We start from the raw sequence: 21,857 nt of genomic DNA, 5'->3' as shown, positions 1-21,857 counted from the left end.
GTCACACATCCACTAAACTCCGAGGCAAATGATGCTAAATTATTTAATTTCTGAAATTAAATATCTTTGGATGTATCTAAATTTTTGATTCCAGACAAATGATGCTTCTGGTTGGATATCCAGAAGACAACAAGTACATGATGCATATTAGGCTAATAGGAAATCCAATTTCCATGGCTTTTATTTTTACAAAATAACTTAACAATTAAGAATATTTTTCAGAAATTCTTTGGATATGCACCCACAGCTCTAATGGCTTAGAAATCATGACCATGTGATCAGATCCTGTTATTTCCACCGCACTGTTTGGCCTGTTCCTCTTAATCATCCACCGTTGAAAATCCTTCTTCCCCACCAAATCTCCACCCGATAAGACGTAAACCCGATTGACCGACCCGTATTTCTCATGGGTTAGCTTGAGTTCTTTGGACATGTCCTCTTCACTAAACAAGCGTTGAGGTCTCATTAACATGGTGCCTAGTGCTACATCCTGCACCAAATTATGATCCGTTTTATATGAACGGTTGGATTTTGTTGGTTGATGATGATCCAACGGTTAGATTTCACTTACCTCAATTGGGCTGAGTTGGTACACCTTTGTTGCCAAGAACAATGGGCCGAATATGAGAGTGGTTGGAGTATTGCTTGGGCCTTGTTCATATGTGTATTTGCTGTCTAATAGAGATCCTTGTCTTCCGAACGACTTTATAATTCCAATTAGAAGAGAAAAATAAATCAAAGAAAAAAAGATATAATCAGCATAAAAGGACAAGGAACTTCCCATAATAATTCAAAGATATATATTTATAAAATTATGTGCATATAAAAGAAAAATACTGGAAGCACATTATGTGAATAACACATGCGTCTTATGATTGTTTCTCTACGAAGTCTTATGATTGTTTCTCTACGAAGCGCTTAAAGTGATTATGTGATTTCTTATTAAGTATTTTTGTTCATTTCCGCAAGTTATTAAAAGAAAAAACACTTTTAGTTATTTCAAAGCAGTTTTCAACAACGTAAGTTAATGAAAGTAATACTTACCCCTTGATTAAGACTGGAGATGTTGAGGGTCGGGCCAGGCATTAAGGCAGTGACGAAAACAGCTAGAGATATCTTATCTGGAAATCTTTCCATGGCATAAGAAATGGCCAACCCACCGAGACTGTGACCAACAAGGATGACCTTATCATGTGGAGGATCAAGAGCTGCCATGAAATCCGTCAAGGGCTTGAAGTAGTCAGAAATTGAATGCAGATCTTTTGCCTGCTGAGGGTCAACCCCAGAAGCAGCTAGGTCTAGGGCAGTGACATTGTGACCAGATGACTTCATTAAGGTCACAAGCTTGTACCATGACCAAGCACCAAAGCAGGAACCATGAACCAGTACAAATTGCTTCTTGCTAGGGTTTGTAGGCTCTGATTCTGTTATATTTGCTGCACAGAGAAGAATGATCAGCAAAGTAGAGATTGATTTTATCAAAACTTTCTTTCTTTGATCCATGTGTTTATGTTTCTGGTTTGGTCACCCCAATTTGATTGGGAAATATATATTCTTTGTTTGTATATGTCTCCATATTATTTATTGGATTTAAAAGTACCGATAGGGTTAGGTTTTGACCATTTTTTTTGCTTTCATTGAATTTTGACTTCAATTTAAAATTGTATCTCTAAAGACTTGTTAGTTCTTCAATAAACAAGCATTTTGGTCTCTTACTATCAAGGTTGCTGATGCCAAATGCTTTGACAATCGCAACGATGGATAGAGCAAATTTTCAAATGTTGAATCTTTCTAGAATCATTGTGGTCGAATGATTTGATGCTCACGTATAATATTTTTGTTTTTATGTATTCTTAGAATACGGGATAGTACACATAACAACAAATGAAATACTGCTATTGAGATTCAAAGTTTTGAAACTTGCTTTCACGCTTGTAATACTATTCAATTGAGTTAAATCCACTAACGCTTTCGCTTTCATGTAGGCGAGTGTAGTTTCAGTGTCGCCGTCTAACAATATTTCCCTACGTGATGCATCCAACTTCTTCCTTAAGAATTCAAGTCATCAACGATCATGCATTGATGGAGGCTTAAATCCTACACCATTTGCGGCAATTCCTTCCACCATAGGTAGCCAAAATGGATCATTTACAATATTAAATGAGAATGCTCTAGAGAAGAAAAAACGACCAATCTTTAGACAAACTTCATTTCTTCCTTCTTGTTTTTATGCTGAATTTAATGTACTTTGCCGAACTTCTAAAGTGATAAATCTATCCATTGGTCCTTTTGATTTAGGTTGTGCTCTAAGAGCCTCATCAACTGCAACACTCCTAATACCGGGGATTCCATATTCTTTATCAAATGAAGTTTCCATACTCTGAGCCCCTCCTCGTGGACCATCCCTAATCTCTCTAAGTATTTCATTTTTCTTTCTTTTTTTAAGCTGGAAATTTTTCAAAGTTGCGGTACACTCTTTTTTTACATACTCAGGAACTTTCTTACATGATTGCATACCATGATGAGTTTGACCCAAATGATGCTTAAGTTTAGAAAATTCTCCACTGCATCTTTGATTACAAAATGTGCATCTCAAGTATTTTTTCCCCCTCTATTTCTTTTGCATACTTCCACGCAGGATCTTTTCGATTCATAGCTATAAAACAACACCATTAATATTTCTAAGATACAAATATGATGCATGTATGTCAAATTTCTACTATATCACATAAACGAATAAGATAACTAATATATTGAAGAAAAAAAATTATACGGAACTTCAAATTACAGTTGCGAAGAATTAGAGAGAAAAATAAAATGGCTTACTTGCAGTCGAAAGATGAAGAGAATTCTTGAAATTGATGGAGATTATCTGGCAAAGGTAGAAATTAGGGTTGTACTATACAATATATATATATATATATATATATATATATATATATATATATATATATATAGCTCCTTGGCACATGCTCATGCATGTGCAAATTGGTTTTTTTTTATTATTATTATGTTTAGTATTAAGAAAAGATAACATGGGTAATTATTATCTGATTTCGTTTTTAATTTTAATTTTTTTAATATAAAAAATGTGAATTTACCATATTATCCTCATTGAATTAATAATTTCAATTCTTAATTTTTGAATTAACCAAGGATATTTTCTGATATTTTGAATGTTTCACCATTCTCAAACTTTTGTTATATATATATATAAAATATAAGTCCATGTGTTAATAAATTAATTTAGAAAAAGAAAAGGTAAGTAGAAGCCGGCTGGATTTAGAAAAGGCAAGAAAGATATTAATTCTTCTTGCCTTATTACAATTAAGGTAAGAAAAAAAAAACAGAAACTTGCGTTTTTTTTTTTCAAAACACTCCAAGTGAAACGACGTCGTTTCAGTTAGGATTTTTTTTTTAAATTTAAAGTTAAAACACTGCAATCGAAACGACGTCGTTTCATAACATTAAACCTAAAAAACAAACGCGTGAGTCGTCTTCCTCGCAGAGTCGCAGCCAATTTGCAGACTCGCAAAATTTCTTCCGGTTCAGAAGTGTCCAGATCTGGCTCGCCTTGCAACGCTCCTTACGCCTTCCCCGCGCTAAACGTGCAACTCGCGAAACAGCTGACCGCCTCGGGCGATTTCCTGCCGCCTCGCTCCGACGCGCTCGCCGACGAGCGCGAAGGCATGCCTTTAAAAACACTGATTTTTAGTTCTATGCTTTGAGTTAGAAAAGCATCCCAGCTCCTGGGAATTTGTTCTCTCCTTCCCAAATTTATGGCACATGGTGTTGGTTCTGCAATACTATGGTACTTATGAACTTTCTCTTAAACAGAAACGTAGATGAACCCCATGGATTCGCAGACCCAGAACACCTCGCTGCAGAGGCTTCAAAATGTGGAGAAGGTAAGCAATGAAATACTGAAATGTAATTGCCTTTAGGAACCGACTATATCTATAATAAGAATTTTTTTGCTTGATTGCGCAGAGAATCGTTAAGGTTTTGGAGCTAGCTGGAGGTGTCATGGATGAGCTTGCAAACCCTAGTGGTCCCAGAAAGGAGTTTATCAACAACCATTGCCGCGAGTTCATGCAATTGATCAAGGTCTGTCTTTTGTTTTATTCTGCTAATCAAGGTCGTAGCTAGGTATATCATGTGTTTGTGCATCCATACATATATGTGTTTTTATATAGCTGAAAATTTCTGTAATCTGTAACCGAAAAAAAAAAAATTCTGTAATTGTGCAGCTGTCATTGAATTTGAGATTTGCTAACGGGACCCAAAAATTGAACTCTGCCTGGAAGTAGATTGCAGATTTGGCATTTGTAATGTTATCAGGGGAAAATTTTGGGACGAGGGTTTTGGGGTTCAAGAAAGTTGTGCTTTTAATAGTCTAGAATTGAATTAGGAGTATATTTGATTCAGTGGTTTGGATGCTATATTGAATTTTGGATCAATAATGTAAATTTAACCAAGGACCATAGTACCTAGAGTATGTTTGGAAATTTCATTTAAGTATAAATTTTTTTGGTCTAATTTTATTTTGGTATGGAAATATTTTCTGGTGCAAAATGTTTTGGTCTCAGTGAGAAGGTTGATTAATTGGATGGATTATTCTTTTTGGTAATGAGATTATTCTTACTCTAAGTTCTTATTTTGGAATATTTGTTTCTTTTGTGAATCAGGATATTCAAGTGGCACTGCGGGATGAAATTAAAAGTGCATGCGATTACCGTCCGTTTGAGAAGTGTGATTACAGTTCAAGAGTAGCTAATGAAATCTGTTGCAAGAAACTGGAATATGTCATGTCACAGTTGGATGCAATGAAAGAAACAATGGACGAATATCATAATGCAGTTTGAAGATCCATGGTAGACAAGTTAAGTCCATTCTCATCAGCATTCCACCTTTTTGTATCAGGCTTCCTAGAATATAATGCTTTTGCAAGCATATAGTTATTAGAATCTGGAAAATGAGTTATCACTCTGCTTCTGTCATATGATCCTATGTTCATTTTACCAGATTGTGGGAAGGAGAGAGAGAGAAACTGGGATTTTGAAACAAAAATGGGCAGATGTTGTTCTAGATTCCCATTATCTAGCTTTTAAGGTTCATTCTCAGTAGATGCACATGTTCTAAGAACGTTTTTTTGATTGTATATACTTAACTTGGGCAATATGTGTCGGTTATTATTAATAGCATTCTTGATAATGTTACCTGAAGCTTTCCAGTTCTATAATGAAAACCAAGTATTGATGATATATGTCCTATTACTTGCCTTTGGGACTCTGTTTATGAATGACCACAATTTATATTACATTGAGCAACAAAGTAACTCGTGTACTTATTTTTGTACCATTTTTCATATAAAATATTGTGTTTCCTAACAATATAGTGTTAGATTTTCTCACTAGTTGGCTTGTTTTTGTACCCTATTCTTTTCCTCTTATGGTTTGCAAACTTGAGGTTTGCCAGAGCAGCAATATGGTTTTACTTGATATCCTTTGATTGGATGAAAATAAGCTTATTTAGAACTAAACCAGAACTCAATTGAGATTGGTGAGTAAACACCCCCCAAGTGAAAAAAACTCTCAGATATGGGGATCTCAAAAGCCAAGGTAGAGAGCACTTGTAAAAGCTTCCACCTTTTGTCCTGTAAAAGAAAAAATCTCAAAGCCAAGAAAGTAGCCTTTTGGTTTTGGCTTTTGTTGATGCTTTTGGCTTGGTGGGAGGGTCACTACATAACTGCTAATGCTGGGTCTGAGTCATCACTAGCCAACCAGTGTGACCATATGTACAAAGCCTTCTGTATGTTTCCCAACATTTGGAATCTTTGTGATGTTACCAATATCACCTGCAAAGTTTGTCCAGTACTATGTTGTAACTTGTAAGCCACATATTTAATAGAGTTTGTGAGTGGATCCACACTTTATTATAAATCTGGTATACAATGCGGTAAGTAAATATGGTACATGTAGCATCGTTCAAATTTGCCTTCGACTATGTAAAAATTTGTAAGAAATCCATGTTAGCCCACAATTATTTTTGTGTACATAGACTAATTATTGTAAAGGATAGCACACGTCTTTCTCTTTTGGAGGGTCATAACTTATTCCGAAACCCTGAAATGATAAAGCTGGATATTTCAGCATTGTGTTTCTTGAAATTACTGAGCTTTCTGTGACTCAAAAACTTGCCCCAGCTGTAAGGCTTATATTTTGCAGGGTCTTCTTGTTCATGGGTCAGCTCCTCCAAGGGCTTGACTAGGGTATAGTGTGCTGGGTTGACAAAGTGGGGAATGGAAAACCTTCCCTTCTCTGAATTCACCAACACCCTGTGTTCCACACTCTCATATCTGTCATTGCTCCAAACCTGCATAAAATGGAGAATGAAAGTATAAAAATAAGTAGAGGAGCTAAACGCAATTGTGCAAAATGCGAGTTTTAAAATTGCTACCCTACAGTAGTAATTGGTACCTTGGTTCAAAAAAGTTTTTTGAAAAATAATCTGCACACAAGTACTTAGTATGAAGTTTGAAGAGTGAAACCTGAATAATGTCACCAACATTGATGATATAGGCATTTGGGGTAGGTTTAACCTGAATCCACTCTCCATCTCTCTTCCTCTTCACTTCCAATCCTCCGACCTCATCCTGAGCAAGCACGGTTAAAGCACCGCTATCCTTGTGGCGCCCAACACTGAGAGCTAACTGAGGGGAAGGGCAAGGTGGATAGTAGTTGAGTCTCATAAAACTTGTTTGATCTTTGAAGTAGTTGTTGAACCTGTCTGCTGGCATGCCTAGGCTCAAGGCTATAAGTCCCATAAACTTTAGAGCTAGCTTTTCTACTTCTTCAGTATACTCTTCACATGCCACCCTGCTCAAAGCATGCAGTGTCTAGTTATTAGATCATATAAGTGATCACGTTCCAAATTTGTATTTAACCCTTTAAGAGCTAGTGTTCTTTGATTGGCTCCTAAGCATTTTCATTATGAATCACAGGTGTTCTAGATTTCTTTAACCATTTTATTGTTTCTCTGTTTTTTGTTTTCATCTTTGTATAATCATATGATTACCTAAAATAAGCATGTTCTTCTTAGTGATCATTGAGTTACCTTAGTTCTGGAGGATACTCAGGCCACTGGTTAGTCCACTTTGTCTCTTCCTTGTCCTCAGGATCAAGGGAAGCTGGCATTAACATTGGCTCCTCCACTGCGAAATCAAACACCTCCTTCCAGTCTCTTACATTCTTGGTGTGCTCAGTGTCATAGTAACCAAACAAACTTTTTTCATCCCTCGTAATCTTCCTCTTCTCCTCCAAAGGCTGAGCAAAAAATTTCCTAGCAGCAGCCTTGATCTTTTTGCACTTATCCAAGAGAACCCCGTGGTTGATCACTTGGAAGAACCCCCACTCTTTGCATGCATTGCCTATTTCTCTAACAACCCCTTCAATGGCTTTAGGGTCAGAAATTTTGTCTGAGGAGTTTAGGGGAGACAGGTCAATCAATGGTATGCCTTCAGCTTCGGTGACGGAGAGTTTGGGCCTGTGCTCAGGGTCTTGGATGAAAATTGGATCAACCTCTCCCATGGATGGTGAATTTGATTTGGAAGCCAGCTCAATGGTATTTTGTTGTTTGTTTTTGCAAGAAAGCTAATAGAAGAATGGTAGGTTTTTTAATGTGAGTGGTTGAAGTTTTATCTGGATGGGTTCTTGTCAATTAGTAGTTTGAGAATAGTAGGTGCTGCAAGGTTTTGATTTGGAAGGTTGTGACAGTGTGTGCTTATGTTTGGAATGGTGGATCAAATACAATTGTCCCACGTCAGAAAAGGAACTGTCCATAAATGGATTAATTAAGTGGTAGCTCTTTCTAAATTGTACTGCAATTCAAAAAAATTTTAAATGTGGGATGGGATTGAGATAGATTTTAGCAGGTTAGTAAGTTCATTCATCCTAAAGAACCCAAAACAGCCAATGTCACAAATTAATCAATACCCAGAGCGTTCTCATTGTTGAAGCAAAACAAATGTTTGTAGATAATTATATTACTGATCTTAGTGACACATTAACCACACAATGTTTCAGAAGTTACACACAGGTCACTTCTCTATACAACAATGCATTATTTTCTGAATCGATATACAGCACGGTATGCACAGGGAGCTAAAATAACAATAGTAGCACTTAGCAAAACTCCTTGTACTCCAAACTTATTCCGATACCCTGAAATGATAAATCTGGATGTTTTCAGTACTGAGTTTCTTGAAATTACTGAGCTTTCTGTGTGTGATAAACTTGCCCCAGCTGTAGGGCTTATACTTGGCAGGGTTTCGTTCATCGGTCATCTCCTCCAAGGACTTGACTTGTGTGTAGTGTGCTGGGCTGAGGAAGAAGGGAATGGAAAACCTTTCCTTCTCTGAGTTCACCATCACCCTGTGTTCTACACTCTCATATCTCTCATTGCTCCAAACCTGTATAAACATCTCTTTGTTATGTGCACAACAATATATAGCGTGCATTGACTAATTAACATATCCTGTAAAGTAATTCTAATTGGACAACTGATTTTGTTCTAGATCTAGATTGGTGTGTGTGTGTGTGTGTGTCCTTTTAGGTTCTTATGCTGTTAGAAGTGGAAAGCAAGCTTGGCCAGTAACAGCTTTCAAAAGTAATCTGAACATAAGTACGTAGTATGAAGAGTGGAACCTGAATAACATCACCAACATTGATGATATAGGCATTTGGGGTAGGTTTCACCCGAATCCACTCCCCGTCTGTTTTTCTCTTCACTTCCAATCCTCCAACATCATCTTGAGCTAGCAAGGTTAATGCACCGCCATCCTTGTGGCGCCCAACACCGAGAGCTAACTGAGGGGAAGGGCAAGGTGGATAGTGGTTGAGTCTGATAAAACTTGTTTGGTGTTTGAAGTAGCTGTTGAACCTGTCTTCTGGCAAGCCTAGACTCAAGGCTATAAGTCCCATCAACTTCAGAGCTAGCTTTTCTACTTCTCGAGCATACTCTTCACACGCCGGTCTGGTCAAGGCATGCAGTATAGCTATTAGATCATATTCATATATAAATCAGGTTCCAAAGTTTATGTTTAACACTTCAATTCATAGGGTTCTTACAGTACAAACAGTTTAGTTTCCAAGTGAGAAAGCTAGCAGTTCTTTACTTGATACACATTATAGTTCAAAGGTGATTTTGGAATTACAAGGAACATAAAAAATGTAATTGACCCTTTGGTTGGTTGCTTAGCAATTTCTTAGATTGAGGTACCTTAGTTCAGGAGGATTCTCAGGCCATTGGTTTATCCACTCTGTCTCTTCTTTGTCCTCAGGATCAGGGGAAGCTGGGACTAATGTAGGCTCCTCCACTACGAAATCAAACACCTCCTTCCAGTCTCTAATATTCTTGGTGTGCTCAGTGTCATAGTAGCCCACCACAATTTTTTCATCCCTCCTAATCTTCCTCTTCTCCTCCAAGGGCTGAGCAAAGAACTTCCTAGCAGCTGTCTCAATCTTTTCGCGCTTATCCAACGCGACTCCATGGTTGATCACTTGGAAGAAACCCCAGTCCTTGCAAGCACTGCCTATTTCTCTAACAAGCCCTTCAATGGCTTTAAGCTCAGAAATGGAATCTGGGGTAGGGATACTATTTATAGGAGAAAGATCAATCAATGGTATGCCTTCAGCTTCAATGATGGAGAGTTTTGGCCTGTGCTCAGGGTCTTGAATGAAAGCTGGATCAACCTCTCCCATGGCTGGTGATTTTTGATTTGGAAGGTAAAGCCACTCTGTGGTTTTAATTTTAACTTTTTGCAAGAAGAGCTAATAGAAGAGTTATAATGGAAGCCTTATCTTGAACCTGGACGGGTTTGGGTCAATTGTTAGGTGGAGTTGGTAAGTTACTAAGTGCTGCAGCACGGTTTGTTTTGGAAGATTGTGGCTGTTGTGCTTTCATGGGCTGTATTTTTCTGTACTATTATGCCATTTTAGACGTAGATCAAAATAATTGGTACAAATAGTGACTTTGACACTAATATATTTCTCTTCCTGGAGAACCCAAAACAGACAATGCCAGAGAGTCCAACCATTCACTCTCTCTTTTTATTTATTTTATCTCAAAGTTACTATCTTTAAAATTTTCAACAAACAGTATTGCAGAAGTGTACTGAGAAAATATATTGCAGATTTTTTAACTTAACCAAGAGATCATGACTGATTTGAGAAGAAAAATGCATTTGTCTTTTCTTTTTCCTCTGAGCTGAAACTGGTTGTCTAGATGTTCCTCCACAGGTGCTGGAATCCAAAATACTTTTGTTTATTTTTTTGGTTACAAAAATACTTCTGTTTTTCATTTGCAGAGGGAAGGACATAAATTTTATTTCTTTATTTAAATATAGGCTTTGTATCACAAATGGTCCCTGAGGTTTGCAAAATTATCACCTTTCGTCCCTAACTTTTTTTGTAACACTAATGGCCGTTAAGGTTAGCTTCAATCAAATTTTCTATTAAATTGCTAACGTGACACATGTTTGAAGCCCACACATCCAATGGTATAAAGCCGCGTACCGCGTGGCTTTAAATATTTTAAAACTTTAAATCCACCCAAAAAAAAAAAAAACATGCACCATGACCATCCCCTATGCGTCCTCCCTCTGCCAGCGCTGCGCCTCCGCCCCTCGCAAACAAAAGTATGAATGTTTGACTCTCTCTCCCTCATCTTCATTCATTTTTACAGTCTAATCCAACCAAACATTGCCCCTCCTTTTGGTTCTGCTTGTGATTGGACATGGGTAGTAAAAGATTGATGTTGCCTAAAGATTGGAGGGAAAAACAGATTTTACAGAGTAGGAGATGCAGAGGAAAGAGATCAAAAGCAAGAAACATAATGTGATCATTGTGGAGGTCCAAGAGTAGAGGCCTTCTACAGGGTCAGCCAAAGATCACATATAGTCTTTGGCATTGCAGCCTTAGCCAAAGCAAAAGTCAAAGCCTTTGGCTTTGTAGAATTAAAAACAGGGAGAGGGAGAGAGAGAAAGAAAAGGGAGGAAGAGGAGGGAGAGAGAGGCAAAAGGTGGGTCCGCCGAGGGGAAGGGCGCTGGCAGAGTGAGAATGCAGAGGGTGCAGGTATTTTTGTTTTTATGGATTTAAGTTTTAAAATATTTAAAATATATTTTATTTTATTTAAAGTCACGTGGCTTTATACCATTGGATGTGTGGGCTCCACACACGTGCCACCTCAATAATTTAACATAAAATTTTGCGGAAGTTAACAACATGGACCATTTTGATGTGTAGAGAGTAACCTTAAGGATCATTAGTGTTACAAAAAACTGTTAGAGACGAAATGTGATAATTTTGCAAACTTCAAGGACCATTTGTGATAAAAAGTCTTAAATATATATCGAAAACAACAGTCTTACTATTGTCCATTAACTTATCTTAACTTAGTTTTGTGATGAATAATGCTAAAAGGGTTCTCGGGAATTTGTTCTTAGTCTTTGAAGCAATATATTTCCTATTTAGATTGGTGCACTAGATACTAAGTTATATAAAGTTTGATAAGAGTTTAAATTAGGTTACACCTTGAGGCCCAAAACCTTGTGAAATAAGGAAAGTTTTGAAGCCAATTAAAGGAGTCCTATTTATTTCCTTTTGCGTGAACCGTTACTTGATAAGCTTTGAGTGTTAGTCAAGTCGGCCCTTGGTGATGAGTAGAGATGAGTAGAACTGGCCCTTGGTATTGGCAATTGTTGGAATTTTGAGAGTTGTGATGTGCTCTGATACCATTGTTGGTTTATAGGGTGAAGGGGTTTAGGAAATATAGAACAATAGTTGAAACAAAGTGTTTTTTATTAATTTGGAGGAGAATAGTACATAGCTTTGTGTAGGCTAATTGGTCTCCTAGTGGTGTAGCTACTGGCTACCTATCTTCTCGATTTAGACTCTAGGCTATTTGTCCCTTTACTTAGCTTGGTGAGCTTATTGGCTCCACAACATAGCTTAGTTTGGATTGGGAGACTCTTGTTAGCTCCACCTTGTTATATTGCATTGCATGCCTACTTATAGGCATTGTTGCGGACTTTCTCTGCCGCCTTATCCCACAGGCTTTGTGCCACCGCCCTTAGCCTTTTATTCCAGCCACTAGAGAGTTCCTCCGCCGCCATAATCATTTCTTTTCAGCCACTAGCTTGTGACTTCAACTAGTTTGTAGGTTCTTGACTTTTTTAGAATTTTCTTTATTTTTTTTTAGTACAAATGTGCATTTTTTTCAACAGGAATAACAAATCACCTGCAAAATTTGTCCAATAGAGGTGAGAATTGGATCTATCTTTATTAGCGCTACAATACAGTCAAAAAATGTGGTACATGTAGCATCACTCAAATTTTTCTTCAATTCTGTAATGTAATCATTTGACCATTTCGAATTAGGACTAACCAATGTCTTTTGTTACATGAGTAATGCTATTTGTATCCAATTGACTAATATATTGTTCATCACATGCTATTCTTACGTATATGGATCACACGTACGTCTTATCCTTGCGAGAGATGTGATTAGTAATTAGTACGAATATTTTTATTGTTGTTGAGTTCCATCAGGACATTCATTGAACACTCTGTTCTTCAGATGAGGGTATACTTCAAAATGCAAAAATTGTTTGTTATAAAAATTAACCAGTAGGAACACTTTTAGTTTTATGTATAATGACTAATTATTGTGTAGGATACTACTAAAAGAATATGCTCTCAGTTTTTGAAGCAAAAAATGTGTTTTTATATCATTATATTTCTCACCTGACACAATCACCATTAACCACTTATTCAGATTTGAGTTTTCTTGAAATTACTGAGCTTCTTGAAACACATAATTTCAAGAAGCTCAGTTTTGATTTGGAAGCTAACTAGCTAAGCCACTCTATGGTTTTTTTTGTTTTTTTTTCAAGAATAACAATACTGCAGAATTTAGCACTTAACCAAGAAGTCTTGGGCTGTTTTGCACTGTTTGTCTATATTTGTGTGTAATTTGATTCTTCTGCTGCAACATTTAATGATTGATTTGGGTGCCTTACATTTTGGTTTTTGCTTACATGATTGTTTTACTCTAAGGCCTTTGTTTCTTTTTTCCCTTAGGTGCCACTGATCTTTTAGAGTGTAACTTAATTTTTGGTCATGAGTTCTAAAATTTCACGCTTGGACTTGGCTAATTCAGGTCATGAAAATACAGACTAAATAATTTTTATTTACAAGGCGATATTCTAAACTACTTCAATTTTTAAGTTTTTGGTAAAACAATAATGACTAATTGTTGTAGTGAAAGTGGTAAAATGATTCTCCGGAATATGTTCTTAGTTTTCGAAGCAGAATGTGTTTGTAGATAATTATATTACTGATCTTGTTGACAAATTAACCAGGCCTTGTTTCAAAAAAGTTCCTTACAAGTCACTTCTATACACAGCATGCCATTATTTTCTGAATTGATATACAACATGGTATGCACAGGATCAGGAAGCTGAAATAACATTTAAGAAAACTCCTCCTTACCCACTTATTCTGATAACCTGAAATGATGAATTTGGATGTTCTCCACATTGAGTTTCTTGAAATTGGTGAGTTTTCTGTGAGTCAAAAACTTTCCCCAGTTGTATGGCCTATACTTGGCAGGGTTTTCTTCACTTATTAGCTCCTCCAAGGGCTTGATTAGGGTGTAGTGTGATGGTTTGAGAGAGTAAGCAATAGAAAACCTTTCCTTCTCTGAGTTCACCATTGCTCTGTGCTCTACACTATGATATATATCATTGCTCCAAACCTGTATAGACATCTATTTGTTATATGAAAGTGGCCAAAAACAATATATTTAGCTGTAGCAATGAGTAGTACTCTAATTAGACAAGTCATTGTGCTGATAACAAATTTCAAAGTGTTTTGAGCACAAGAAGTTAATATGAAATCTGAAGAGTGGAGAACCTGAAGACTGTCACCAACATTGATGACATAGGCATTTGGGGTGGGTTTAACACGGATCCACTCTCCATCTGTTTTTCTCTTCACTTCCAATCCTCCAACTTCATCTTGAGCTAGCACGGTTAACGCACCGCCATCCTTGTGGGGACCAACACCAAGAGCTAACTGAGGGGAAGGACAAGGTGGATAGTAATTGAGTGTCATAGAAGTTGTTTGGTCTTTGAAGTATCTGCTGAACCTGTTTTCTGGCAAGCCAAGGCTCAAGGCAATAAGTCCCATCAACCTCATAGCTAGCTTTAAGATTTCTTGCGCATATTCTTCACAGGCCTCCCTGGTCAAGGCAGTCTATTATATCATATAAATCAAGTTCCAAATACAAGTTCAGCTCATCGTGCATGAGGTCCTTACAGTAGCAGCACAATCATTTAAGTTACCAAGTGAGAGCTAGTGTTTTTTGATTGATTCACATTATAAGTTATAACTCACAGGATGTAAAGTTTAACTGACCCTTTGATCACAGGTGAAGTGATCTATATTTCTTTTACATATTAGTGATCATTCAGTTACCTGTATTCTGGAGGATACTCTGGCCACCGGTTATGCCACTCTGTCTCTTCCTTGTCTTCGGGGTCAGGCGAAGCCGGGACTAACGTAGGCTCCTCCACTGTTAAATCAAACACCTCCTTCCAGTCTCTGACATTCTTGGTACGCTCACAGTCATAGTAACCCAGCACGCTTTTTTCATCCCTTCTAATCTTCCTCTTCTCCTCCAAGGGCAGAGCAAAGAACTTCCTAGCAGCAGTCTCAATATTTCGGAGCTTATCTAATTGAACCCCATGATTGATCACTTGGAAGAACCCCCAGCCCTTGCATGCACTGCCTATTTCTCTAACAACACCTTCAATGGCTTTCGGATCAGTAATGGAGTCTGGGGAGATTATTGGAGACAGGTCAATCAAGGGTATGCCTCCGCCTTCGATGATGAAGAGTTTAGGCCTGTGATCAGGGTCTTGTATGAAAGCTGGATCAACTTCTCCCATGTCTGGACTCTGGTTAAATGATTTTCTTTGCAAGAAGAGGCAGTTAAAGCAACAAGGCTATTGATTGTTAGGTTTTATAATGTGAGCGGTTCAACTTTTATCTTGGACGTGTGGACAGGTTTGGAAGGCTGTGATGTTTGTGCTTGCTTGGTCATCTATTGATTTTATTTGATGCCATTGCAGACGTAGAGCCACATTTGTGGAACCAAAGTCTGACTTGACACTACAAAATAAAGAAAAAGAAGGAAAAGCCAGAGCAGACAATGTCACATCACAATCAAATTGATACCTTCTCATCCAAATTTCTTTTTTTTTTCCTTTTTCAAATTAATCATTGATGGGTGGGGGGATGCTAGAAAAGTTCAGGTTCAATTTCAGCAGGAAGAATGTTAGGCCTAACTGAATTCAGGGTCCTATATTTCAAGTAAGAACTTATGCAGAACCAGTACTAGTTTCTGAGGGGATTCAAACCCGATTGCCCTGAACCATTTTGGCCATCAAACTTGAACTTCAAACAAGTTTTCTTTAATCCAATCATGTCCAAACTTATGAAAATTTTAAGAAGGGAAAAGATCAAAACAGCAGAATTTTTGCAGACGCTACTTTTGCAGTTCAAGTTTGTAGTTCAACTATAGCAACCAAAAATTGGCCAACTTTATGCAAATCTTTCTTTATAAGGAGACGTTCTTAGTTTTTGAAGCAGAACATGTGCTTGTAGATAATTATATTACAGATCTTATTGCCACATTAACCACGCCATGTTTCAGAAGTTCCTAACAAGTTACTTCCTTCTCTATACAGCATGGCATTATTTTCTGAGTTGATAGCACAGGAAGCAGAAATAACATTACTATCGATTGGTCATACAGAAACAGTCCTTCTAATCCATTTATTCCGATACCTTGAAATGACGAATTTGGATGTTTTCAACATTGAGTTTCTTGAAATTACTGAGCTTTCTGTTAGTCATAAACTTGCCCCAGCTGTAGGGCCTATACTTGGCAAGGTTTTGTTCATTTATTAGCTCCTCCAAAGGCTTGATTATGGTGTAGTGGGATGGGTTGAGGCGGTAAGGGATAGAAAACCTTTCCTTCTCTGAGTTCACCATCACCCTATGTTCCACACTCTGATATTTTTCATTGGTCCAAACCTGCATAAACATGTTCATTTGTTATGAGAAACTGGCAAAAAACAATAAACGCCGGAATAGACTAATTAGCATATCTTCAAAAGCGACAAACTTCAAAGTGTTTTGAGCACAAGGAGTTAATATAAAGTTTGAAGTGATGAACCTGGATACAGTCACCAACATTGATGATATAGGCATTTGGGGTGGGCTTAACCCGAATCCACGCTCCATCTGTTTTTCTCCTCACTTCCAATCCTCCAATGTCATCTTGAGCTAGCACGGTTAAAGCACCACCATCCTTGTGACGACCAACACCAAGAGCTAGCTGAGGGGAAGGACAAACTGGATAGTGATTGAGTCTGACAGAAGTTGTTTGGTCTTTGAAGTAGCTGCTGAACCTGTTTTCTGGCAAGCCTAGGCTTAAGGCAATAAGTCCCATCAACTTCAGAGCTAGCTTTTCGACTTCTCGAGCATATTCTTCACAGACCTCCCTGGTCAAGGCAGTGTATTATATCATATAAAGGAAGCTCAAAAGCATGGGGTCCTTACGGCACAACCGAATAAGTTACTAAGTGATGAGAGCTAGTGTTTTTTGTTTGATACACATTATAATTCACAAGGTATGATCATAGGTGATCAAGATTTCCCTTTCCTATTACAATTAGCTAAAACATATATACTTATACTACCTTTGGTGATCATTTAGTTACCTTAGTTCCGGAGGGTGCTCAGGCCATTGGTTATACCACTCTGTCTCTTCCTTGTCCTCAGGGTCAGGCGAAGCCGGGACTAGAGTAGGCTCCTCCACTGTGAAATCAAACACCTCCTTCCAGTCTCTGACATTCTTGGTACGCTCACAGTCAAAGTAACCCAACACGCTTTTTTCATCCCTTCTAATCTTCCTCTTCTCCTCCAAGGGCAGAGCAAAGAACTTCCTAGCAGCAGTCTCAATATTTCGGAGCTTATCTAATTGAACCCCATGATTGATCACTTGGAAGAACCCCCAGTCCCTGCATGCACTGCCTATTTCTCTAACAACACCTTCAATGGCTTTGGGATCAGTAATGGAGTCTGGGGAGATTATTGGAGACAGGTCAATCAAGGGTATGCCTTCGCCTTCGATGATGAAGAGTTTAGGCCTGTGATCAGGGTCTTGGATGAAAGCTGGATCAACCTCTCCCATGGCTGGTGATCTTGGTTTAACAAATGATTTGTTTTGCTAGAAAAGCCACTTTGAAGCAACAAGGCTATTGATTGTTAGGTTTTATAATGTGAGCGGTTCAACTTTTATCTTGGATGCGTGGACAGGTTTGGAAGGCTGTGATGTTTGTGCTTGCTTAGTCATCTTTTGATTTTATTTGATGCCATTGCAGACGTAGAGCCACATATGTGGAACCAAAGTCTGACTTGACACTACAAAATAAAGAAAAAGAAGGAAAAGCCAGAGCAGACAATGTCACATCACAATCAAATTGATACCTCCTCATCCAAATTTCTTTTTTCTGTTTTTTTTCCTTTTTCAAATTAATCATTGATGGGTGGGGGATGCTAGAAAAGTTCAGGTTCAATTTCAGCAGGAAGAATGTTAGGCCTAACTGAATGCAGGGTCCTATATTTCAAGTGATAACTTATGCAGAACCAGTATTAGTTTCTGAGGGGATTCAAACCCGATTGCCCTGAACCGTTTTGGCCATCAAACTTGAACTTCAAACAAGTTTTCTTTAATCCAATCATGTCCAAACTTATGAAACTTTTAAGAAGGGAAAATATCAAAAAGGCAGAATTTTTTCAGACGCTATTTTTGCAGTTCAAGTTTGTAGTTTGTTCGTACCACTTTTACAAAAATCAAAGGAGATAGTATCGTATAGTAGTGTAGCTCGGAAGTCCGAGTGTCGTATCCACAGAGAGCAGTGTAAAGAAAATAACAGAGATGAAAAAGAACAAGTGTGATTGAGAGGTAGAATTATGCAAGATTTGATTTGGAGAAAATTTAATTGATTAAAACACTAAGGCATTGGGTTTCCACTTTTAACATAAGCATACAACTCTTAATAATTTGATCCACAAAATATTTTCCATTGTAGTTGTTCAAAATAATTAAAGCTCTTTTTAATTTCCTTTAGAAGTATTCTAAGCATAACTTGTACAATTGGCAACAAACTATCAAAAAAATAATCTTCATCAAAATTCTATTAATCTTTAGTAATTCTCTTCTCTTTTAAAAGCATGAAAGTTTTTACTACACTATGGGAAAAACATGATTGAACCCATGAAATAGATTATCAAACATTCATCAATTAATTAAAAAGAAAACTACAAATTCCATTTGAACAAAAACTACAAATTCACATTAAAGCTTAAGTTTGGATCAAACTAATAAAAATTACACACTTATATTAAAAGTTTCCTCCCTAGCCCTAGCTAGGGAGTTAGTTCCCCATAATAAAATAAAACTAAAAACAGAATTTAAGACTTAGAAATATGGAGGGAAAAGAGAAAAAGCTCAAGATTGTGGAGCTTGGTGTAGTTTTACAATGCCGTAGCTCCATCTATTTATAGGAGGATGGGAGCAATATTCATGATTTTAATATGTCTTCCACTTGCCATCAAACCAATTGCCAAGTTGCTTTCTTTAATTAATTCATTGTGATGATGACTCCTTATCTAAATTCTTCAAAACTTTCTTCCACTTGAACACTTTGTCATGCATTTCCATACTTTCCTTCTTCTCATTGTCGGGTATCACTCTTGAATTTCTCCACACCACTCTCCACTTGCTTCTTTACTCCAAGCTTTTATCATTTCAAATAAGTACCCATCATTTTCAAATATATTCCTTAATCTTGGCCTAGTTCCTTGACTTTGGTTTTCACAAAGATCTTTGAGTCTTCTTATCAATTGCTCCACTTGCTCATCTATCGTATCTTCTCATAAAAACTGCAGCAACTTTCCTCAAATTGTAGCTAGATAACAACTCAAGCATCATCATTCTTCTTTGCATTCATTGGTTGCAAGTAGTCAATTTGAACTTCTCCTTCATTGTTTATTCATTCTTTCTTTATTTCTTCAATGATGGAAGCTTTGCATGCATGTCCTAGAGTATATTCATGCAATTGATTGCTTCTTCTTTTCATTTGTTTTATCTTCAATTGCATTTGCTGCTGCACATATTTCTTCTCATCCTTTACTTTCTTCTTGCAACACATTACTTACTTCTTTTCCTCAACATGCTATTGGTGGAAGACACTTAATATCTACAAACAACCACTCATTAAATATAAAAACAAAGATTGGAAAGAAACAATAAAAATACTTTAATAGATTTATATAAAACAAAAGAAAATACTAACAAATATAAATTTAAGGATAAAACTTGTATTAATTTTGTGCTCATCATAGTTCAACTATAGCAACCAAAAATTGGCCAACTTTACGCAAATCTTTCTTTATAAGGAGACGTTCTTAGTTTTTGAAGCAGAACATGTGCTTGTAGATAATTATATTACAGATCTTATTGCCACATTAACCACACCATGTTTCAGAAGTTCCTAACAAGTTACTTCCTTCTCTATACAGCATGGCATTGTTTTCTGAGTTGATAGCACAGGAAGCAGAAATAACATTACTATCGATTGGTCATACAGAAACAGTCCTTCTAATCCATTTATTCCGATACCCTGAAATGATGAATTTGGATGTTTTCAACATTGAGTTTCTTGAAATTACTGAGCTTTCTGTTAGTCATAAACTTGCCCCAGCTGTAGGGCCTATACTTGGCAAGGTTTTGTTCATTTATTAGCTCCTCCAAAGGCTTGATTATGGTGTAGTGGGATGGGTTGAGGAAGTATGGGATAGAAAACCTTTCCTTCTCTGAGTTCACCATCACCCTATGTTCCACACTCTGATATTTTTCATTGGTCCAAACCTGCATAAACATGTTCATTTGTTATGAGAAACTGGCAAAAAACAATAAACGCTGGAATAGACTAATTAGCATATCTTCAAAAGTGACAAACTTCAAAGTGTTTTGAGCACAACAAGTTAATATAGAGTTTGAAGTGATGAACCTGGATACTGTCACCAACATTGATGATATAGGCATTTGGGGTGGGCTTAACCCGAATCCACGCTCCATCTGTTTTTCTCCTCACTTCCAATCCTCCAACGTCATCTTGAGCTAGCACGGTTAAAGCACCACCATCCTTGTGACGACCAACACCAAGAGCTAGCTGAGGGGAAGGACAAGCGGGATAGTGATTGAGTCTGACAGAAGTTGTTTGGTCTTTGAAGTAGCTGCTGAACCTGTTTTCTGGCAAGCCTAGGCTTAAGGCAATAAGTCCCATCAACTTCAGAGCTAGCTTTTCGACTTCTCGAGCATATTCTTCACAGACCTCCCTGGTCAAGGCAGTGTATATTATCATATAAAGGAAGCTCAAAAGCATGGGGTCCTTACGGCACAACCGAATAAGTTACTAAGTGATGAGAGCCAGTGTTTTTTGTTTGATACACATTATAATTCACAAGGTATTATCATAGGTGATCAAATTTTCCCTTTCCTATTACAATTATCTAAAACATAAGTACTTATACTACCTTTGGTGATCATTTAGTTACCTTAGTTCCGGAGGGTGCTCAGGCCATTGGTTATACCACTCTGTCTCTTCCTTGTCCTCAGGGTCAGGAGAAGCTGGGACTAGAGTAGGCTCCTCCACTGTGAAATCAAACACCTCCTTCCAGTCTCTGACATTCTTGGTACGTTCACTGTCATAGTAACCTAACACGCTTTTTTCATCCCTCCTAATCTTCCTCTTTTCCTCCAAAGGCAGAGCAAAGAATTTCCTAGCAGCAGTCTCAATCTTTCGGAGCTTATCCAATACTACTCCATGATTGATCACTTGGAAGAACCCCCAGTCCCTGCATGCATTGCCTATTTCTCTAACAACCGCTTCAACAGCTTTAGGGTCGGAAATGGAGTCTGGGGAGATAATCGGAGTCAGGTCAATCAAGGGTATGCCTTCGACTTCGGTGATGGAGAGTTTAGGCCTGTGATCAGGATCTTGGATGAAAGCTGGATCAACCTCTCCCATGGCTGGTGATCTTGGTTTAACAAATGATTTGTTTTGCTAGAAAAGCCACTTTGAAGCAACAAGGACGCTGGTAGCTTTTATAATGCAAGTGCAACAAGGACACTGGTAGATTTTATAATGCAAGTGCTTGTACTTTTATATTGAATCTGGACAAGGGTTTGGGTAAATTACTAGGTGGAGATTACCTAGTGCTGCACGGTTTTGCTTTGTAGAGGGTTGTGACCTTTTGTGCTTGCATGGTTGTCTTTTTCTTTGCTATGATGCCATTGCAGACGTACAGCAACATATTGGGAACCAAAGTCTGACTTGACACCAATATTTCTTTTCGGTATTAGTTCTAAATAAGTATGATCGTATCAGTTTACTCAGTGCAATACTCACCCTTCTAAAGAAAGAAGAAAAAACCAAAGCAGAAAATGTCACCACAAAATCCAAATTCTCTTCTTCTTCTTTTTTTTTTTTTTAAAAAAAAAAAATTAAACATTGATGGGTGGGGCTGCTAGAATTAAATTAATTTAATTGCCCTGGTTCAGCTGCAACAGGAAGAATATTATCCCTGTAAGTAATGGAAGCAGCTTGTCACTACCATTACAACAAACAATATTGAAGAATCTTGGGCTTAACGAAGAGG

At 37.5% G+C, this 21,857-nt stretch overlaps 6 protein-coding genes and 1 pseudogene across 9 annotated transcripts; 1 reads left to right on the top strand and 6 right to left on the bottom strand.

The window, feature by feature from the left end:
- Positions 1-11: 11 nt before the first annotated feature.
- LOC110765962 (methyl jasmonate esterase 1-like) lies at positions 12-1,528 on the bottom strand. Its single transcript, XM_021969211.2, has 3 exons — positions 1,045-1,528; positions 572-703; positions 12-490 (listed from the first exon to the last, which is right to left on the bottom strand). The coding sequence occupies exons 1-3, from the start codon at positions 1,501-1,503 to the stop codon at positions 206-208; spliced, it is 876 nt and encodes a 291-aa protein (XP_021824903.1). The 5' UTR covers positions 1,504-1,528; the 3' UTR covers positions 12-205.
- Positions 1,529-3,487: 1,959 nt separating this feature from the next.
- On the top strand, positions 3,488-5,225 carry LOC110762937 (mediator of RNA polymerase II transcription subunit 11). Of its 2 annotated transcripts, XM_021965658.2 has the most exons (4): positions 3,488-3,687; positions 3,838-3,908; positions 3,991-4,107; positions 4,689-5,225. In XM_021965658.2, the coding sequence occupies exons 2-4, from the start codon at positions 3,846-3,848 to the stop codon at positions 4,863-4,865; spliced, it is 357 nt and encodes a 118-aa protein (XP_021821350.1). In that variant the 5' UTR covers positions 3,488-3,687; positions 3,838-3,845; the 3' UTR covers positions 4,866-5,225. The 2 variants fall into 2 exon arrangements, with proteins under 2 accessions (XP_021821350.1, XP_088101242.1); XM_088245116.1 differs by having other exon boundaries at positions 3,488-3,908.
- A 760-nt stretch (positions 5,226-5,985) lies between these two features.
- On the bottom strand, positions 5,986-7,730 carry LOC110762935 (protein LATERAL BRANCHING OXIDOREDUCTASE 1-like; annotated as a pseudogene). Its single transcript, XR_015826037.1, has 3 exons — positions 7,117-7,730; positions 6,551-6,878; positions 5,986-6,375 (listed from the first exon to the last, which is right to left on the bottom strand). The product of XR_015826037.1 is annotated as a protein LATERAL BRANCHING OXIDOREDUCTASE 1-like (transcript).
- A 244-nt stretch (positions 7,731-7,974) lies between these two features.
- On the bottom strand, positions 7,975-9,951 carry LOC110762934 (protein LATERAL BRANCHING OXIDOREDUCTASE 1-like). Its single transcript, XM_021965657.2, has 3 exons — positions 9,280-9,951; positions 8,706-9,033; positions 7,975-8,470 (listed from the first exon to the last, which is right to left on the bottom strand). Exons 1-3 carry the CDS (start codon positions 9,759-9,761, stop codon positions 8,210-8,212), a joined length of 1,071 nt encoding a protein of 356 aa, XP_021821349.2. The 5' UTR covers positions 9,762-9,951; the 3' UTR covers positions 7,975-8,209.
- Positions 9,952-11,840: 1,889 nt separating this feature from the next.
- On the bottom strand, positions 11,841-15,513 carry LOC110765964 (protein LATERAL BRANCHING OXIDOREDUCTASE 1-like). 2 transcript variants are annotated; one of them, XM_021969214.2, is made up of 4 exons: positions 14,538-15,513; positions 13,974-14,301; positions 13,551-13,815; positions 11,841-12,297 (listed from the first exon to the last, which is right to left on the bottom strand). In XM_021969214.2, the coding sequence occupies exons 1-3, from the start codon at positions 15,008-15,010 to the stop codon at positions 13,555-13,557; spliced, it is 1,062 nt and encodes a 353-aa protein (XP_021824906.2). In that variant the 5' UTR covers positions 15,011-15,513; the 3' UTR covers positions 11,841-12,297; positions 13,551-13,554. The 2 variants fall into 2 exon arrangements, with proteins under 2 accessions (XP_021824906.2, XP_021824905.2); XM_021969213.2 differs by lacking the exon at positions 11,841-12,297 and having other exon boundaries at positions 13,453-13,815.
- Positions 15,514-15,722: 209 nt separating this feature from the next.
- Positions 15,723-17,442, bottom strand: LOC110765965 (protein LATERAL BRANCHING OXIDOREDUCTASE 1). Its single transcript, XM_021969215.2, has 3 exons — positions 16,850-17,442; positions 16,303-16,630; positions 15,723-16,160 (listed from the first exon to the last, which is right to left on the bottom strand). The coding sequence occupies exons 1-3, from the start codon at positions 17,320-17,322 to the stop codon at positions 15,900-15,902; spliced, it is 1,062 nt and encodes a 353-aa protein (XP_021824907.2). The 5' UTR covers positions 17,323-17,442; the 3' UTR covers positions 15,723-15,899.
- Positions 17,443-19,568: 2,126 nt separating this feature from the next.
- LOC110765966 (protein LATERAL BRANCHING OXIDOREDUCTASE 1-like) lies at positions 19,569-21,315 on the bottom strand. The gene is made up of 3 exons (XM_021969216.2): positions 20,754-21,315; positions 20,207-20,534; positions 19,569-20,064 (listed from the first exon to the last, which is right to left on the bottom strand). Exons 1-3 carry the CDS (start codon positions 21,224-21,226, stop codon positions 19,804-19,806), a joined length of 1,062 nt encoding a protein of 353 aa, XP_021824908.2. The 5' UTR covers positions 21,227-21,315; the 3' UTR covers positions 19,569-19,803.
- Between the last annotated feature and the right edge of the window lie 542 nt (positions 21,316-21,857).

Source organism: Prunus avium, chromosome 8 (assembly GCF_965620075.1).
Source record: "Prunus avium chromosome 8, drPruAviu1.hap1.1, whole genome shotgun sequence".
NCBI classification, from domain to species: domain Eukaryota; kingdom Viridiplantae; phylum Streptophyta; class Magnoliopsida; order Rosales; family Rosaceae; genus Prunus; species Prunus avium.
This window is presented reverse-complemented; position numbering and strand designations above follow the sequence as displayed.

What these genes read in the sequence shown, in the direction of transcription:
- LOC110765962 (XM_021969211.2), bottom strand. Translation starts at nt 1,503, where the DNA reads ATGGATCAAAGAAAGAAAGTTTTGATAAAATCAATCTCTACTTTGCTG. An exon ending in TCTCCAGTCTTAATCAAGGG is followed by an intron (nt 704 to 1,044) that starts GTAAGTATTACT and finishes GGAATTATAAAG; the next exon opens with TCGTTCGGAAGACAAGGATC. An exon ending in ACCAACTCAGCCCAATTGAG is followed by an intron (nt 491 to 571) that starts GTAAGTGAAATC and finishes AATTTGGTGCAG; the next exon opens with GATGTAGCACTAGGCACCAT.
- LOC110762937 (XM_021965658.2), top strand. Translation starts at nt 3,846, where the DNA reads ATGAACCCCATGGATTCGCAGACCCAGAACACCTCGCTGCAGAGGCTT. An exon ending in GGCTTCAAAATGTGGAGAAG is followed by an intron (nt 3,909 to 3,990) that starts GTAAGCAATGAA and finishes TTGATTGCGCAG; the next exon opens with AGAATCGTTAAGGTTTTGGA. An exon ending in AGTTCATGCAATTGATCAAG is followed by an intron (nt 4,108 to 4,688) that starts GTCTGTCTTTTG and finishes TTTGTGAATCAG; the next exon opens with GATATTCAAGTGGCACTGCG.
- LOC110762934 (XM_021965657.2), bottom strand. Translation starts at nt 9,761, where the DNA reads ATGGGAGAGGTTGATCCAGCTTTCATTCAAGACCCTGAGCACAGGCCA. An exon ending in GAGAATCCTCCTGAACTAAG is followed by an intron (nt 9,034 to 9,279) that starts GTACCTCAATCT and finishes TGCCTTGACCAG; the next exon opens with ACCGGCGTGTGAAGAGTATG. An exon ending in ATGTTGGTGATGTTATTCAG is followed by an intron (nt 8,471 to 8,705) that starts GTTCCACTCTTC and finishes ATGTTTATACAG; the next exon opens with GTTTGGAGCAATGAGAGATA.
- LOC110765964 (XM_021969214.2), bottom strand. Translation starts at nt 15,010, where the DNA reads ATGGGAGAAGTTGATCCAGCTTTCATACAAGACCCTGATCACAGGCCT. An exon ending in GAGTATCCTCCAGAATACAG is followed by an intron (nt 14,302 to 14,537) that starts GTAACTGAATGA and finishes TGCCTTGACCAG; the next exon opens with GGAGGCCTGTGAAGAATATG. An exon ending in ATGTTGGTGACAGTCTTCAG is followed by an intron (nt 13,816 to 13,973) that starts GTTCTCCACTCT and finishes ATGTCTATACAG; the next exon opens with GTTTGGAGCAATGATATATA.
- LOC110765965 (XM_021969215.2), bottom strand. Translation starts at nt 17,322, where the DNA reads ATGGGAGAGGTTGATCCAGCTTTCATCCAAGACCCTGATCACAGGCCT. An exon ending in GAGCACCCTCCGGAACTAAG is followed by an intron (nt 16,631 to 16,849) that starts GTAACTAAATGA and finishes TGCCTTGACCAG; the next exon opens with GGAGGTCTGTGAAGAATATG. An exon ending in ATGTTGGTGACTGTATCCAG is followed by an intron (nt 16,161 to 16,302) that starts GTTCATCACTTC and finishes ATGTTTATGCAG; the next exon opens with GTTTGGACCAATGAAAAATA.
- LOC110765966 (XM_021969216.2), bottom strand. Translation starts at nt 21,226, where the DNA reads ATGGGAGAGGTTGATCCAGCTTTCATCCAAGATCCTGATCACAGGCCT. An exon ending in GAGCACCCTCCGGAACTAAG is followed by an intron (nt 20,535 to 20,753) that starts GTAACTAAATGA and finishes TGCCTTGACCAG; the next exon opens with GGAGGTCTGTGAAGAATATG. An exon ending in ATGTTGGTGACAGTATCCAG is followed by an intron (nt 20,065 to 20,206) that starts GTTCATCACTTC and finishes ATGTTTATGCAG; the next exon opens with GTTTGGACCAATGAAAAATA.